Source organism: Hydra viridissima, unplaced genomic scaffold, assembly GCF_058129835.1.
Source record: "Hydra viridissima isolate aposymbiotic clone 2 unplaced genomic scaffold, HvirCarnegie_v1 scaffold_21, whole genome shotgun sequence".
Classification (NCBI taxonomy): domain Eukaryota; kingdom Metazoa; phylum Cnidaria; class Hydrozoa; order Anthoathecata; family Hydridae; genus Hydra; species Hydra viridissima.
The window spans coordinates 747,541-764,925 of NW_028324320.1; the positions used below are offsets into that span (position 1 = coordinate 747,541).

The 17,385-nt window shown below is 33.4% G+C and overlaps 4 protein-coding genes across 7 annotated transcripts in view; 2 read left to right on the forward strand and 2 right to left on the reverse strand.

Annotated features, from left to right (window-relative positions):
- Window positions 1–17,385, forward strand: part of LOC149876388 (uncharacterized) — a 471,199-nt gene that overhangs the window by 199,114 nt on the left and 254,700 nt on the right. The window lies entirely within an intron of this gene.
- LOC149876394 (uncharacterized) lies at window positions 587–7,136 on the reverse strand. 2 transcript variants are annotated; one of them, XR_016448749.1, is made up of 2 exons: window positions 5,021–7,136; window positions 587–4,886 (listed from the first exon to the last, which is right to left on the reverse strand). XR_016448749.1 is itself a non-coding variant. In XM_090075475.1 (1 exon), the coding sequence occupies exon 1, from the start codon at window positions 7,134–7,136 to the stop codon at window positions 5,361–5,363; it is 1,776 nt and encodes a 591-aa protein (XP_089931601.1). In that variant the 3' UTR covers window positions 587–5,360. The 2 variants fall into 2 exon arrangements, 1 of the variants encoding a protein (XP_089931601.1); XM_090075475.1 differs by having other exon boundaries at window positions 587–7,136.
- On the forward strand, window positions 4,346–5,329 carry LOC149876395 (uncharacterized). The gene has a single exon (XM_090075488.1). The coding sequence runs from the start codon at window positions 4,346–4,348 to the stop codon at window positions 5,327–5,329; it is 984 nt and encodes a 327-aa protein (XP_089931614.1).
- Window positions 14,562–15,380, reverse strand: LOC149876396 (uncharacterized). The gene has a single exon (XM_090075489.1). The coding sequence runs from the start codon at window positions 15,378–15,380 to the stop codon at window positions 14,562–14,564; it is 819 nt and encodes a 272-aa protein (XP_089931615.1).

Here is a 17,385-nt window from a genome sequence, read left to right on the forward strand (position 1 = left end):
GAAGAACGTTTGTTGTTTATAACTTTGACGAAAAAACAAGACGTTTATATTTCAAAATGCAATGAGGATAATAACCTTATCGATATAGAAGAAAATTTTTTGGATGAAAGTTTTGAATTCAACGAATACGGAATAGAAGAATATGTTTTCATCGTGCGGGATTTTTGTTTATCCATAGAATAATTCTAATAATAAGAATATATTCTAGACATTGTTTATATACATTTCTAAAATATACTTTGAAGTTAAATTACGATTTGTTTTGTTTTTTATTTAATATCGATTTAATTTCTTTTTTAGTGATGCCTTGGATGTTAGTAATGAATAATTTCACGTTGTTCCTTTCAAACTGTTTATATTTTTGAATCCATTCGGTGAGCATGCGTAGTGTTTTCATGGATTTGTTATCGTTAAAGTCTTTAGCTATCATGTTAATTACAGTTTTAGAAGCTTTTATTTTTTGGGCAATAAGCGGCCATACTGCTACCATTTTTGAATTTGAAATAACGCGGAAAAAATCTTCCCATTGTGAAATGTTTTTAAATCGGGTTTGATTCATGCTCATTTTTTTTAAGGTGTTGACCAGTTTCTTTTTTTCTTCATATCACGCATCAGCGTTTATTTTTAAGTAAATATTTGATGCAATACAATCGCTGTTAAAACTCCGGCGAAAATTCCCCAACTGATTCTTTTTAAACGAACGTGTTTACTTTTTCTTTTGAATAAACAATCGCAATCGATAACAGCGTTATTCGGATGTTTAGCTTTTATCTGAAATAACATAGCTGAAAAAGGTTGATTTTTTTTAGGTTATCGTGAGTAACTTTTTTTAAATATATTTACATTTAAAATATTTCCTGTACCTCATTGAAAGATAGTTCGCCGATGTCTTCGTTCCAAATGTTGTCAACAACACTGCGTGGCAAGGTTTAAATTTTTTTTTATGAAGAAAAAAATTCAGCATTCGTTGACCAGAAATGAAAAGTTGGTGTTAAAAAAAGCAATATCGACAGTAGATAAAAATAAAAAAAACGGTTCAGAAAAAAAATACGAATGGATTTCAAATCGAACTATAATAAACTATTCGAGCAATGTGGAAACCCTAGTTATGTTAGAAGATTTGCAAAATTTGATGCATTGCATGTATGAGAATGAAAAAGGATTTACTTTATCGATGTTTTTATTGGGTTTGTTTTTTTACGAGAAACGCTTACTGAGAAATCATTATTGTAAAAGTAAATTTTTTTCTTGCTTAAATGGACGATATGAATCCGATGTTTTAGGGCATACTTTAAAACAATGTCGTTTTTGTTGCAATATATTGATAGAACGTATTAGAAAAACGAAATGGAATAAATATTTAAACGAGATGAAATAATAATTTTAGTTTCATTTAACTAAACTGTATTTGTTTTATTCGTATTTTAAAAATTTCAGTTTAGTCTAAAATAATAGAAATGGTTCGAGTTTTGTATATTCCGATCAGTGAACAAGAACAACCTTCGATTCGTAAAGTGAAAGAAATACCCTGCATGGAAGAATTTCTTTCCATTTCTCCCCACCATTCGGTGTTGTATAATATGCATACTAGGGATGTATCAAAAAATTATCATGTTCGGAAATACGCGTTGTTGAAAGATATAAGAGGAGAAATATGGATTGTTCGAAATGATGAAGAAGGAGAATCTATAGACGTGGAGGAGAATATTTTAGAGCGATTGCCGAGCATTATGCGAAACGACGAAAAAAAAAGGAAATGTGGGAATTCATGTCTAAAAAAAAATAAAGCGAAGAATCCTTTTTTAATAGTTATACTTAGTAATTTGCTAAATAAAAAAATTATTTTTTTATAAAAATCTTTCCCAAGTAAGATTGTTTATTTCTTTAACCGTGTTTACAAGTTCTTTGTTGTAGGTGTTGTTATGAAAATCTTGCATGTGCCTTAAGGAAGGCGAAATTTTAAGTAAGTACTTGTTATAATCAACCGCGTTGAGGAATTGCGCTGATTCGTTTTGAATAATAGTTGGAATGCTGCGAATGTCGTTTCCTGATATTTTGGTGTCATCATAATCATTGTTTGTTCTTAACAAGTCTAAACTTGTCAATATGTTTTTAGCGGCGTTTTGTTGAGCGTTAAATTCTTTGAGTGTATCGCGTTCAGGTGAAATTTGATCTACTTTTTGGTTGAGCACAGTTTGAAGCGTCACTCGTTGATTGTGCTTTTCAGTCAAGGAGATAAAGTCTTTGGTAAACATTTTTTTGGCTTGTTCGTCTAAATAATTCCAAAGTTTGTTTTTCACAAAGTAGATAAAATCGTTATAAGCATGGAGAGCGAGAGAAGCGTTTTGGAAATAATCGACGGGGAAAAAGTAAGTGTTCAGTAAAGAGCTTATAAAAAATTTGTCCATTTCTTTGAAGTTTTTAAATTCGGGTGATTCTAAAATTAGATGTATGAAATAAGCGCACCAAGCTCCGCACAGCGAAGTGTTATCTGTTTGATATTGTTGTTTGTTATACATAAAGAATACCGTCTGAAGTCTATTTTCTATACTGAATTTGTTGACAAATCGGGTGAAAAAACTAAACTCGCTTCCTTTATATATTCTGGGATTTTCTTGCAACTCTTTGGGATAATAAAGTTCGTTGTAGTTGAGTTCGAGAGTGCCAATTTCGTTGTTTAAGTCGGATTGAGAGGCATGTTCAAAAAGTTGTTGGTTCTCCATAAAAGTGATGGGGATTTGAGATAGAACGCTTTCTTCACCGAAGCTATCAAAGCAAAATTGGGTTTGTCTGTCTATTCTAAAAAGCGCTCTCCAATGCATTCCTCCTTTGTAGCTCGGTTCGGAATTGTAAATAAGAAAGCTGAGGTTTTTGTCTAACGTGTCGCTCGATTTAAACGCATTTTCTAATTCATCGAAAGCATATACGTTTATAAAGTACGGTCTTTCGTTTTTTTGGGCTTTAAAAAAACGAATCAGCGAAAAATTAGATGCCATTCTTCGCACGCGAATGTTCTTTCTTTATGTCATTAAAAAAAACTACTCATTATTTTATTTACAATAAAAATACTACGCAAATTATTCGCTCATTATAGCGCGCATTTATATAGTAAATGAAATGCGAATATATGTTTTTTCAATCGGTTTCTATTTTTGCAAAAACTATTTCTAAAATGATGTTAACAAAGGCGTGAGTAAATTTTAAGGGGTGAACATTTTCTTCGTTCACGCTTTTCAACAGACCTTCGATGTCTCGTTTGAAACCCGAACTTTTTTGAGCAGTCACCAATTTGTTTTTGAATAATTTTAAGAGATTCATAGCGGAATCGAAAAAGTTTCCGTCTGTATTATCGTCGTTGTTTAAATGTAAAACGTCTCGCTTGAATATAAAATTTTCTAAAAATGTTTTGTAAATGTCTAGCACGACGTGAAGTTCGCTTTTGTATTTGTCTTTTTCGTTGATTACAAACATTTCTATTTTGCTTTAATGAGGTCCGCACAAGTTGGTGTGAAATACTAAACTTTGGAATCGAGGAAAATCTTTGAGTAGTTGATTGATCACGACTTCGTTAAGAATTCTGTGTTTAGAATGAAGCGCCTTTTCGATGCTTTGAACTACGTTGTCGTGAAACTCGTAATAGGTTCCATCTTTAACGCTTTTGTAATCGCAGAGAGCGTACGCGTTAGAAGAATGGACCGTTCCTTCTATAGAAAAAAACCGCAATGCATTTTGGTCTTTGTATTCACCGAAAATAAACAAATCTGTGTTAATGCTTTTTAAAATATACAGTCAAGTAATTTAATTTAAAAAGACTTTTCAAAATGATTTCAAATGATACAATATCTTGTGATAAACTAATAACTCATTCTATTAAAGAAGATATTACTGTTGAGTCAACAACAACAACAAAATACCGCGGTGGCATAACTTGTTGTGTTCCATTATGCAACAATAATTCGCTCAAAAACAAAAACTTATCGTTTTACATCATCCCAAAGGAAAGTAATTTGAGAAAAAAATGGCTATCTTTAATTAGTAGGAAAAACTTTGTTCCTTCTACTTCTCATCGGGTTTGTTCAGTTCACTTTATAGGAGGAAAAAAGACTTATATGAACAACTGTCCATCTTTACTGTCAAAACAAGTTAAAGACAAGTTAAAGACAACATAAAAAAACCAAGAATCACAGTAAATAGTTCTATTGGATATAAAAGAAAAATAGACGAAATTGAAAACGAAAAAAATGATGTTAATTTTTCATTTGAAGAAACCGAGTCTGAAAAGTTAAAAAAAGAAATTATTATCCTAAAGGACAAACTGAACATTATAAAAACTAAAAAGAAAGAAATGAAAAATATTATTATGAACCAAAATCACACTATCAATCAATTAAAATTTACAGTTGACAGATTTAAACATAATCAAGCCCACTTTAAATTTTATACTGGCTTTGAATCATACAATCTATTTAAAGTTTTACTAGAATATTTAGAACCTGCTGCAAGCAAACTTATATATTGGGGGTCAAATACAAACATTGAAAAAACAACAGACTTTAATTACAATAAAAAGGGAAGAGAACGCATAATGAGTTCAGAGTCTGAATTGTTTTTAGTTTTAACAAGATTTCGACTTGGCCTTTTGGTTGAAGACATGGCACTGCGCTTTGACATATCCTCAAGTCATTTTAGTAGAATCATAGTGACATGGACTGATTTTTTGCATTCTCAAATGCGTATGCTACCAATTTGGGCAACAAAACAAACTGTAAAAGAAACAATGCCAAAATGTTTTAAAGAAAAATATGAATCAACAAGGGTAATCTTAGACTGCACTGAACTGTTTATCGAAATGCCTACATCTTTTCGAAGCCAATCTGCAACTTTTTCTAATTATAAACATAAAAATACAGCAAAAGGATTAATTGGAATAGCACCAAATGGAGCCATAACTTTTGTTTCTGATTTATACTGTGGTCGTTTTTCGGACAAACAAATTACTAAAGATTGTGGAATATACAACCTGCTTGAACCAGGAGACAGTGTAATGGCAGATAGAGGTTTTGATATTGCTGATGATTTACCGGAAAACGTTTCATTAAATATACCACCATTTCTAAATGGAAAAGCTCAACTCAGTCTAGAAGATGAGAATGAAACTAGAAAAATTGCTGCTGTTCGTATTCATGTAGAAAGAGCAATACAGCGAATAAAAAATTATCACATTTTACAAACACCATTTAAATTGTCTACGGCACCAGAAATTAATAAAACTTGGATAATTTGTTGTTATTTAGCAAACTTTTTGCCACAACTTGTTTCAGATAAATAAAATGTTTGTAAAAAATATAAAAACAATTAATCTAAACTGCAAATATATTTTCTTGCATAAACTCAAAGTAAAATTTAGTTAATTTTGGTAAAGTAGTTTTTTCCCATTGCTCTTTAAGAAATTTAATACTCTCGATAAAAACATCTTTTTCAGTATAAACTATAAAATCTAGTTCTGTGACCTCTAATAATGCCATAACACCTTGACATTGATAAAAATAAACATGATTTTGTTTAAGCATTGTTTTACCATCAACAACAGAAAGAAAAAATGTTTTATCTAGGCAAGCTTCAGCTATAGTTAAATCTTTTTTTGAATAAGGACATTTGATTTCAACAGCCCTTATTTTTTCATTTACAAATACAATTCCATCAGGGCTTGTACCAAGCCAAGGCCATTTTGGGTTTATGATAAATCCACATCTCGTTACTGATACGTTTTTTATATTTTCATACTTTTTTATTGCGGTGTTTTCATTTATTTTACCCCAATTACAAGCTTTGTTGCAAGAGCTTTTTTTATTGTTTTTCAAAATTCTATTCAAAATAGAGGCAGGAAATATACTTTTTTGTCTATTAATAACAAAACCAAAGTTTGAAGATGTCAAGCGTTTTTTTCTTTCTTCAAGCCATAAACTTGTAGATTGTGATAAAGTAGCTCTTTCCAAAGTCTTTATTTTCTCTTTTGATAGAACTAAATATTTTGTAATAAACTTTAATTGAGTTTCATCAAATTCAAATGAATCACTGAATTCTACTTCAAATCCATTAATTATGGTATCAACAAGATTAAACATAACATCAGAATTTAAATCGAGTTCTTTTACATTTAGCTGATATTCAGATATTGATGTTTCATAGTAGGACGTGGAATGATAATTGTTTCCTTTTAAAAGATTTGCAAATGCTATTCCTTCTCCTAGATTATATAAACTATCAGACAGTTTTTTAATTTTTTCATCACTTGGATTATGTGCAAAAATTGGGGTTGCACAAAAGTTTCTATTTCCTGATACAAAAGGACGCTTTCGTGAGTTGTTTAGATCCTTTTCTAAATCACTCTTTTCAAAGGAAACTTTAGAAAGTTTAATTGGTTCTGAATTTCTTCCTTCAGCAGGAACATGCCATTGTTGTAACACTTCTGTGCATGTTTTATCGAATGGTACAGAGTTTAAATTTAATTGCTTATATTCATTTAACTGAAATAATACTGCCGCAACATGCTTGCAGCATCCTCCCATACCAGCTTTACAATTACATTTAGCATACAAAATATCTCCTTCTTTTTGACAAAAATGTACATAAATAAGGTACTGATTTTTTTTCATTGAAGCTGAAACATTAGCTCTAACAAGAAAAGAATTTATTTCAATCTTGACATTAGGTTTTACAACTAAATTTTTAACGAAGCTATCCTTAAATAGCTGATACCCAGAGATTTTATGCTTTGAAGCACCTCTAGCTCCGAAATCAGTCGAACTATCGTCTATAATTAAATATTTGTGTATTTTTTCTTGGCTTATATTAGGTAGTAAGGAAAGACATCTTGACCAAGTGCTTATTTGTTCTTGTACAACTTCTTCAGCATCTATTTGATTAAACTGACTAGATATTTCTCGAAATACTGGTTGAGAAATACTATTTGAATCATTTTCCAAACTAGTTTCATGGCTATTAACTTTGTTTATTGCTGACATGATAATATGTTTTGATAATTTGTTTATTTTCGGTGAATACAAAGACCAAAATGCACCGCGGTTTTTTTCTATAGAGGGAACGGTCCATTGATTAGTTGAGCCATGTAACATAAATTACAATTATTCCATTTCGATAAATTACTCAGGTAAATTTCCCATTGTATTTTCTGGCTTTTTAATTCTTCCTCATCCTCCTCTTCTTCAATCGAATTTTCGAAGTTTTCTTTAGGAGCGATTTCTTTAGTTTTTTCAGAGCTCATTTCTGTGTCGAGTTTAAGTTTTAAATGAAACATCCAAACGATGCGCGCAGTTTTTATACTGAGTTTTATAACCTCCTGGAATAATAAAAAAAAATTTTTTTTGTATTATAGACACCCCAATTTTATTTGATGGATGTAGAATATTTTACTGTTCACGATAGCAGATTTCACGCGCATCGCTGCATTCGAGAATTAGCCCTGTTAAACACGCATTCGTTATCGAGTACGAATATTCATTTTTCGCCTTGTTTATCCTATGAAGAGATGATTAAATGGAAAAAAGATAAGGATAGTTTTTCCCACAATTTCAATTATGTGCACGGATTAAGTTATTATCCATCTCATCAAGTGAGTCCGCTTCGATGTTTAGACGCGATACGATAATGTATAAGGGCGGGGACATCGAAAAATGGATAGCTCACCAAATCGGATGTAAAGAATTCAATATCGAGCATTTCAATGTGCCTCGTTATGACGATATTATAAAAAATTTCGCTTTAACGGGCAATGTAAATGGATGCGGTTTTCATAAAAAAGGAACTACGCACTGTCCTTTGTTAGAAATAAAGGTTTTTTTATAGTTACTTATTAAAAAATGTAGACGAAAGAGTGTTGCGCGATAATTATAATTTTAATATAGAGAAAAATAAAGTGTATTGGGTTTAATATTTGTATTCTAAAAAAAAAACGATATAAAGTATTTACAAAATGAGGGGAAAAAAATAATTTAGTGTTTGTGTTTTCAGCGTTGACGTCTTCCTTTGCCGAGAATTTTAGAAGCAGCTACTCCAGCAGCGCCAGCTAGAGCTCCTTTAGCGACTACAGGAAGAAGTCCGGCTAATAGAGGTAAGAAAGGTAAAATACCTCCGCGTTGATATCTGGATTTAAATACGGGTGAACCGTGTTTAAACGTTTGATTGACAAAACGAGGTGATTTATGTCGATTTTTTTTTCCACCTCTATTCGGAAGCGAGTTTTGAATGGGAGGAAAAGTTCGTCGGGGTCTGTTCCCTCCTTTCATCTTTTCGATTCGATATTTGATTCCGTTAAAAAAATTAACGATAGGATTGTGGGCGACTTTAATTTGTTTCGTTTTTTATTTAGTTAAATTGCCTCTTCTTTTTACGAGATAATCTAAAGCTTGACCGCCTAACGCTGAAGCTAATCCTCTGTCGAGAAGTGATTTGATTTTAGCCAATCTACTACCGCCTCTTCTTTTTTTATGATGTGTTCTTCGACGTCTTCCTCCTTTGAATACTCTGCGAATTCTACTTTTCATATTAGAATACTCATTGAAAAAAATTTTTTTTGCTTTATACGAAGCAAAATACTAAATGCTAATGATGAATCGAATAGAGAGATAAGACTTTTATGTTGATTTGATTAAAAATAAAATAACGTTTTAAAAAAATGTCTTGCACACCCGCGAATAGAAGAATTTTAGTTGGCTTTAACTTTGTTAGGGAAGAAGGTCAACTGTGTGTTTTTGCCGTATAGAGTTTGAATAACTCCAGCCATAGTCATGACATAAACTGACACGACACCGGTCATTTGTTTTTTTAGGTTGAGAATTAATCTTGTAGAATTTTGTCCGGTAACTACGGCTGGAGGTTTGTCTTTGATGAAATTTTTGTCCGAGGTCAAATCGATATATACGAATTGATCGAAATTGCTATCCGGGTTAAAATAGGAACTGATAGTTGGAATGAAATTGTTGTTTTCGGGATCGTATAAATCTTTCAAGTTATCTATGTTGTACGTAGTAGGAGTGTTTCCGTTGCAAAATGAAACGTAATCAGCGTAAAGAGATTCTCGATGTTCTGGTTTGTTAAAATCTAATTCGTATTTGTCGCCCGGAGCATTCACGAATGATATTCGTATGTTTTGCAAAGACAAACTATCGATGACTTGAGTGCTTAGCTCTCTAGCGGATTTACAAAATTTAGAATTATGATCGGCTTCGAATTTATTTTTGATGCTAATAATGATACCGTGCGGCACAACGTCGGAAGTTTTGTTTTGCCCCAAAGAAATTTGCACTTCCGATTTTTGCTCGAAAAAGAATTCGATTCGTTCAAAATGCGGAAATCTTTCTTGAAAATAAGTTTGGTTGGGATGTTGTTGAAGTAGAGCTATTTTTCGAGCTGTAACTTCTGTCGATACTCGATACGATTGAAAACATAAAAGAGGGTTTTCCATAATGAGAACGGCGTTGGCATTTCTAGCCACCAGATTTTCGGCTTCGGTTCCGTCGTCTCGGATGGGTCTAATGTGTTCTAAATATTTATTGGGATTAGTTTCTAAATTAATTTCTATTTTGGTTTTGCAGTTTTTTAGAACGTAGTCGTTGACTTGAAATATTTCGCAAAAAAGTTTAAGCGGTACGGTGAATCTCATTCCTTCGTTAGATGTTAAAGGTTCAATGTAAGTGTTACGCATAAGGGTTTGATATCTAGACGGAGCAGTGGCGTCTTTAGCTGCTGTGCCGTAAGGCGCAGCCGCAATTTCGGATTGAGCCACTGTTGGTAAGGTGTAGGCTACTGTTAGATCTTCGGCAGTTACTATATTGCTTAAGTACCCCATTTGTCTGTTTAATTAGAGATCTTTAAATCCTCTTTTGTATGCTTTTTTATTAAGCATGGCTTTTAACGTGCTGGTTTCTCTAGACCAAACGTTATTGTTAGAACAGTTGTCCGGGTCTAAGTCGGTGTTTGTAAATACTTTGATGCTTTGTATCCAATAATGCATGAAATTTTCGCACAAAGTAATTTTATCGACTGCTGCCGCGTCGGACGGGTTGGTTAGTCTGTCGGCTCCGATCGGATATCGAATTTTTTCGTTATCCGTGTATTTTTTATAGAGTTTAGCAGTAAATTCTAAACGAGCATCAGCGGGTATGATGTAATCGTTAAAATCGCAATTGAAAACGAGTTGTTGATTTAAATTGGAGTTATTGATGGGGGCAAAAGTGATTCGACTCACTTGCAGAATTTCTTCTTGAGGAGTAGGAATGAGAAATCCTGTCTGAAGAATGGGATGAAGAGAGTGAATCATGTTTTGTTGTCGAACGCAGTCTTGACACCTGCTGTGAACAGCGTCTACGGCTTGCACGATTTTATAGCATGCGCTGCATACGTAGTTCTTTTCTCCGGTTTGGGAAAAAAGTTTCGATTTTTTGGCGACGTGCTGAAGGTTGTTTTCGTTGGATGGATTGTAAGAAAGATATTCGCTATAGCTATCTCCTTCATTGTCTAATTCCTCTTCTTCTTGAGTTGATGCGGGAGTTTTTTTAATAGCTGTTCGTTTAAGAGGAATTTTTTGTCTTTCTAATTGTTGTTGTTGTTGTTGTTTAGCCTGTTGCTCTTCAATTTTTTCTTGTTGATATTGAAATTGTTCTAAAAGCTCGTTTTTAGTTTGAGTGTGCGCTTGTCTATTTTCGTTGTGCACGTCCAATAGGTTTTCTTTAATGGATTGAAGAGTACTATTGAGCAAATTTTTTTGTATGAGAGTGTTTAGGTTATTTCCAGGTCCAAAAATTAGCGGTTCTTTCTTAGAATTTAAAAAGGCGCATTTCATTTGTTTGAAATCTTCTAGATCGTTAAAAGTAAACGTTCGGACGTTTCCATCGCGGATGTTGTTTCGTCTTTCGGCAAAGTTTAAATTGAGAAAGGTTTGACCCGGCACATTGAAATCTTTAAAATTGAAATACGAAATGATGTTTTTTTCTATCACTTTGTTCATAGTCATCTTCGGCTCCGCTTAATGTGATAAAAATCATTTGATCGTCGGGTGAAGGAAAATTAATGATTGTGTTTAGAAGATTCCCGATTTGGTTAATAGTCATGATGATTTTTTTCGGTTTTTGCTTCCCTTATCTTAAGTATTGAATGTTAAGACCGTTTATTATGGATTGATCAACCAGGATGGTAAAAGGATTGTTCTCTACGGCTAACGCCGTTTGGTCGCGAACTTGTCGGAAATAACTCGGAACGCTCGTTTTGTTCATGACGGGAGAATAAATTTATAGAATGACGTTCTTTAGCGGTAAACTGTCTTCCCAACGTTCGACGATGTTTTTGTTCGGCAACGTTTGAAATACTGTTCTTCCGTCTTCTCTTTCGGTAAAAAAAGACAAGTGCTTTAAGGGATCGTTTTTTAACAAGCACTTAAATACGTTTCTCCACGTGCTGTATTGAGTAGACAGTCCGTTGTTCACACCGTCTATAAGTTCACACCGTCTATAAACATGTTCGTAATAAATTCTTGTTCTTGTTGGTTTGATTGAATTCGCACGATATCTCTTCCGTACAAATTGATTTCTATTTTGGGTTGTGTTTTGTCAAACATGTTAGTAATGTCACTCAACAAAGAGGCATTTTGAATGACGTTAAAAAGTCTGTTGGGAATACTAGTAGGAGCGTTCGGATCTTCAGGTACATTTTTGTTGGTGGAGTTGTTGAAAAATAGAATATCTGCTAATGCCGATATTTCGCTTTCACTCACTTCTTGTTGAAAAGAAGGCAAGCACCAAAAATTTCCCGCTGACGGATTTCCGTTATCAACCTGTATGCAATTAGCGTATGACGAAAACCAATTCACAAAAAAATCTAGATTGCTTGTGTTGGTGTTGTATTTTTTAAGAAGGTCGTTTCGGTTTTGCAATTCCAAAACGTTGTTAAAAAAATTGTGCATTTGTAATTGTCTTTCGGGCCAAAGACAAGTGCTAGCGTTAAACCAAGGTAAAGGCAAGTCTTCGACCGGCATCGAGGGCGTTTCGATTCTTATGTCAGTATCTAACAGGTTGTCGTCTATGACCATGACGTAAGTATGGAATAGAAATTCTTCCGGCATGATGTTGTTTAGATAGACTAACCATTCGTTTAAAGTGTTGGTGGGTACAAATGAAGATTTGTCGAAAAAAATATGATATTGCATTAACTTTTCCATGTAAGTTTTGGTAAATTCGCTGTCGATTTTCATGAAATAGGGAACAGTGGGATCTGATAAGCATTCCCAAACGCTTTTGATGTAAACGTTTTGATGGAGCAAGGATGTTGTTTCGTTTGCATTGTTTGTGACTGTAATGTTTGGAGTGTTGTTTAAAACGTTTTGCAGAGCAATAGCTAACGAATGCGGAATAAAATGCATGTTTCTAGGAGCGCTGTCGGCTTTGTTGGTTAGAAAGACGCACATTTTAGCTTCAAATGGTGTTGAGCTAGTTGGAAGGATTGTAATGTGAATGGGTCTTTTGATTCGATCAGCGAGGCGCACGCTTGGTGCTAGGGGTGGATTTAAAATGTCCATGTTAGCGTTTGCGGGAAACAATGCTGATCTCTTAGGCTGTTGAGCGAAAATCAAAAACGGAAATTTGTCGTAGTTGTCATAACATCTGTAAACGTTGGGTGTCACGCTTGTGTCTAGGTTAGCATAATTGGATACTGTCTAAGCGATGAGGTTATCGTAATACGAATTTACGGAACCACTCCAGGCGTTACCGAAATTGATGCTGGTTTGCCATTTATAAAGGATCAAAGAGGAGAGATCTTGTAAATGATCTCGAAAGTAAGTTTGACGTTGAATTTCGGTTAGATTGTCTGGATGAAAAAGATTATCCAAGTAGGTGTCGTTAGAGTTTGCCATTTTATCGAAAAAAGCAAAATTTGAAAAAGACTTTTCCGTAAAAGATTCTCCTTTGGGATATCCGTTCGAAAGAGTATTGGGTATTTGCACGGTGGGAAAATTTTTTCGGTAAGCGTTGGCGATATTTCTATTTTGGTATTGAGTTATGGCTTGATGAAAGTACCAAGCGAAGTTTTGATAGATGTTTTCTTGTTCTACATTGAGCATGATTTGAAGTCGATCTGTTATTTTGTTGTTTGCGTCTTTTCTCAAACTGATCTGAAACATTTTATTTCTGTTCGGGCCAGCTCCAGAGTAATACACAAAGTCTGCGTTTTCGTCTTGTTGATTGATGACTTTAGAAGGAAGATAAATATTTCCGTCGAGTTGTTTAGATACGATAGAATTGACAGGTGCTAAAAGATTGGAAAATTTCAAATTTTCGTTGGTTGACGGGTTGAACACAGTCAGCTTTTTAATGAGCATGGTTTCGTCGACGTTAAAATCAATACTAGGAAAAAGTGGGTAGATAGTTGATATTGGAAAATTGTTGATCATGTCACTTGACGTTACTATGCTTCCGGGAGTGATTACATCAAACACTTTGACTTGAGTATAGTTAGGATTAGATCCGTGATGTTTGTAAATGGAGCACACTTTAGAGGTGTTTAAAAGAAATGGGAAAGGTTGTGTGGTGTTGAGAACAACATCGTTTTTAACGCTAGCTATGTAATCGTTCATCAAGGAAATGTTATTTTGAAGACCTTCAGTGAAAATAGTCATGTTCGTAGGAATGTCCATAGAAACTAAATGCACAACGCTGTTGTTGGGAAATGTGACAGGACCGTGTTCGTCGTCTACGAAGGGCAATTGAAAGTCGTACAAAACATTAAAGTTTTTAGAGTCATTGGCTTTTACCACATCTTCTATTTGGCTGAAGAAGAAATCTTGGCAGGAATAGACTTCGGGATCGGAGAGTTGCTCGAAAAAAATGTTTTCTGCCATCCCGGAGGTTTAATTCGGTTATAAAACTTCTCTTTGTAGTGTTCAAAGTTAGAGTAAAATGTTTTGGTGTCTCTTTTATCTACGGGCAAAATGTCTTCTCTTTTTACAATCAGACTTTGTTGATCTTCTAACGCTTCCACTCTGTATTCGTAGACGGGTCCGTAATCGTTGGTTACGACGTTTTTATGTTTAATAACTTCTCTGATGATGTACAATTTGGAAGGCCAAAATGGTCTTAATCGAGTGCTGCTTTTAGCAAAAATATCTTTAATGTCCTTTTTAAAAGATCGAACATAGCATTTTACACCGACTCGAAGTGGTTTTAAAATGGACAGTTTTTTGTTTTTGCTCTCTTTTTCTATTCGATAGTAGTTGTTAAAAATAAAGTTGTTTTTTCGTCTAGCGCTTTGCGCGTATCCGTTCACGAGGAGAAGAGCTTTGCTTTCGGGCGAATTCTTTTGTTCCAAATCGTTGGCGCTTATGCCTGATCGTGTTTTTTCGGTGTTGTTTAACTTTTCCTCTACAGCTGGCAAGTAATCTTTCCAATTTTTTCTTTTCAGTTTTACTTTGAGCTTTTTGAATATGTTTTTTACTCTAGCTATAGCTGATTCGGCTAAATAAGCTTTTCCGTAGTTCAACGATGAATAGTGCTCTATTTTTTTGGTTTTACACCATTGGTTAAATACGTGGTTAAAAAATCTAAGTCATACTCCTCGCTATATATTTGCACATTCTGCGAAGTAATTTCTTTTACTATTCCCATCATACCGTTTACCAGTTTCAATTTAACATCTATATTTTTGGTCAACATAACTAGAGCGCCTACTTTTAAACTTACTCTCTCGGGAACTTGAAAATCATTATTGTTTATAACGTAGTCTTTATCTATCGCAGTCGTGCTGCTAAGAAATGTTTTTTTTACACTTTTGATTTCTTTTAAACGTAGATCATATTTATCAACGTCCGAGTTTTTATAAAACACCCGCAAATGCGTTGGGCATTTACCATCATCATATTTTAACAGTCTACTAAAAAGCGCTTTTTTTGATTCTTCCTTTAATTTCTCATACCTAATTTCATTCAATATAGTAAAAAAAGCAGCATCATTCTCTTGTCTAAAACTCTTTCTTAAATTCACCCATTTAAAATTTCCGCTACGCCAAGCCTTACTTAGAAAACAAAAATTCCTTTCTACCGGAGGTAACTGATAAAAATCTCCGCTTAACAACAATTGAACTCCACCAAAAAAACGATTATTGTTTTTCATGCGTTGAGCGACTAAATTTAATAAATCAAATTGAAAAGCGTTCAACATAGACACTTCGTCTATTATTAACAACTTAACTTTCTTCCAATAATCTCTACTTACTGAGTTCATATTTCGAACGACGTACGTTACGCATCGCTCGATATCATAATCAAACCTATCAATGTTAACTACTCCTATACCAGAAAAAGAATGCACTGTCATACCTGTTTCAAACTGCACCGCAGCTACACCCGTAGACGTTGTAACAAATACACCTTCTCCGTAAGTATTTAATAAAGACTTGATTATAAAACTTTTTCCAGTACCAGCATCTCCAGTCAATAAACAATTATAATTTTGCCATATTAAATAAACTAATTTATTTTGTTCCTCCGACAAAGCCATTTCATAACGTTATGTATTTTCCATAAACAATTATAATTTCAGCATATTAAATAAACTAATTTATTTTCTTCCTCCGAATAAACCATTTCTTTACGTTGCGTATTTTCCATCGCTTAACTTCATTCTTTCACTAACTTCATTCATGACACTTTTTACCGAAGTCGCTTACTTGATGAACTCTACACTTTTTCGAAGCCTTTTTAAACGTTTTTAAAATCCTTGTAATGTTTTTTTTTCCAAAAATAGCTTATTAAATAAAACCACTTTCCCATTCATCATATTACTTTCACCTATATCATGTAACTTATCCATTCCAATATCGAACCATCGTACCACTTTTTTTTAGAAAAATGAATGAAACTTCACCTTATAAGGTAAAACAAACAAAACTCATCTGTCATAACCTGCGCGAATATAAATAAATATTTCAATAACTTAGATTCATTTCGCGCTTACGCTTCTCTTATCACCATCAAACATGGATACTGTTACAAGCATTTACAAATCTGCCAACAATGAAAAATTCAAATTGTTATCAGCTTGTATTTTATTTAAAATACATTTCGTGTCTAAGGACATTCATGGCCATTATATTCAAGCGGAAATTTTGCCCTTAGCCTACTACGACATGCTCGACAAAACATGGTACCTTTATAAGGAAGAAGTTATTCCAGATTGCATATCATGTTTAATTCCCTATAATCGAGTGGAAAAATCTAGCGGCAATCACAACAAAACCGTTTTTTATAAATTCGATTTCGATTGTCATCCCACTAAACATATGGCAGAATGTCAAATAAAACGCAAAAGAGAAAAAGGAGAAGAAGTTTACAACAGCTTTTATACGAAAGAGGAATTTTTCTATTGTCCAACCTTCGATGTAAAAAAACCCCAGGAAATTCTGAAAATATGTCTTCCTCAAATAGCGAAAAAACAAAATTTAATTTGGAAAAAAAGATTTAATGAAGGAAAAGATCCACAGAATTTCACTACTTCGCATATGCTCAAACAAGCGATATATAGTCAAACGAGTAAACCTTATTTTAATACTGACAGCGAAAGAATTATGACGGTTTACGGAAATCCAGATAAAATAACGGAGAGAATTTCCTCGCAAGCGACAAATTTAAAAAATCAATCGCTTATAGAATTTGCCTCATCTAGTCAAGGCGCCAGCGTTAAAAAAACTACCAAAAAGAAAAAGGCTAAACGAATCGAGAGCGACAGCGAAGAAATCATTCAAACCTAATAAAAAAAACATTGCGCTTATTTTCATGTTCGTGTCTAATATGGAAAATAAAAAAAAATAATCAACGCTTGATTAAAAAGATTTTATTTCATTACGCTTATGTACATTAATTCGCTTGTTTAAAAAAATAAATATGCAATCTACATCTGTTTGTTTTTCATTCGTCATTAAGTTCCAAAAAAAAACTATCCATTTTTTTATATTTATTTTCTATATATATGTCTAAAACAAGCTTTATTCTATTTCTCAGCTACTTTCTTAAAAAACACTGTTTAATAGCAAACAACTAAAACATGCCTACTAAAAAACGCAAAACAATCAAATCAAAACATAAAAGACTCAGAAAATCTACTGCTAAAAGATCAACAAATAAAAAAGATAAACGTCGATTATTGAAAGGAAAAGGATTGGTTCAGTACGTTACACCGCAAAACGTAGCTCTAGCTGGCGAATTAGGTTTATCATTATTAGACTTTTTGAAAAGAAAAAAAAAAAGCGAACCCGATTTCCAGCACATCCGTTTCTCCTATCATCAAAGCTGTAGCAGAAAACGAAATGCTTTTTAATAAACGA

What these genes read in the sequence shown, in the direction of transcription:
- LOC149876395 (XM_090075488.1), top strand. Translation starts at nt 4,346, where the DNA reads ATGAAAAATATTATTATGAACCAAAATCACACTATCAATCAATTAAAA.
- LOC149876394 (XM_090075475.1), bottom strand. Translation starts at nt 7,136, where the DNA reads ATGTTACATGGCTCAACTAATCAATGGACCGTTCCCTCTATAGAAAAA.
- LOC149876396 (XM_090075489.1), bottom strand. Translation starts at nt 15,380, where the DNA reads ATGACAGTGCATTCTTTTTCTGGTATAGGAGTAGTTAACATTGATAGG.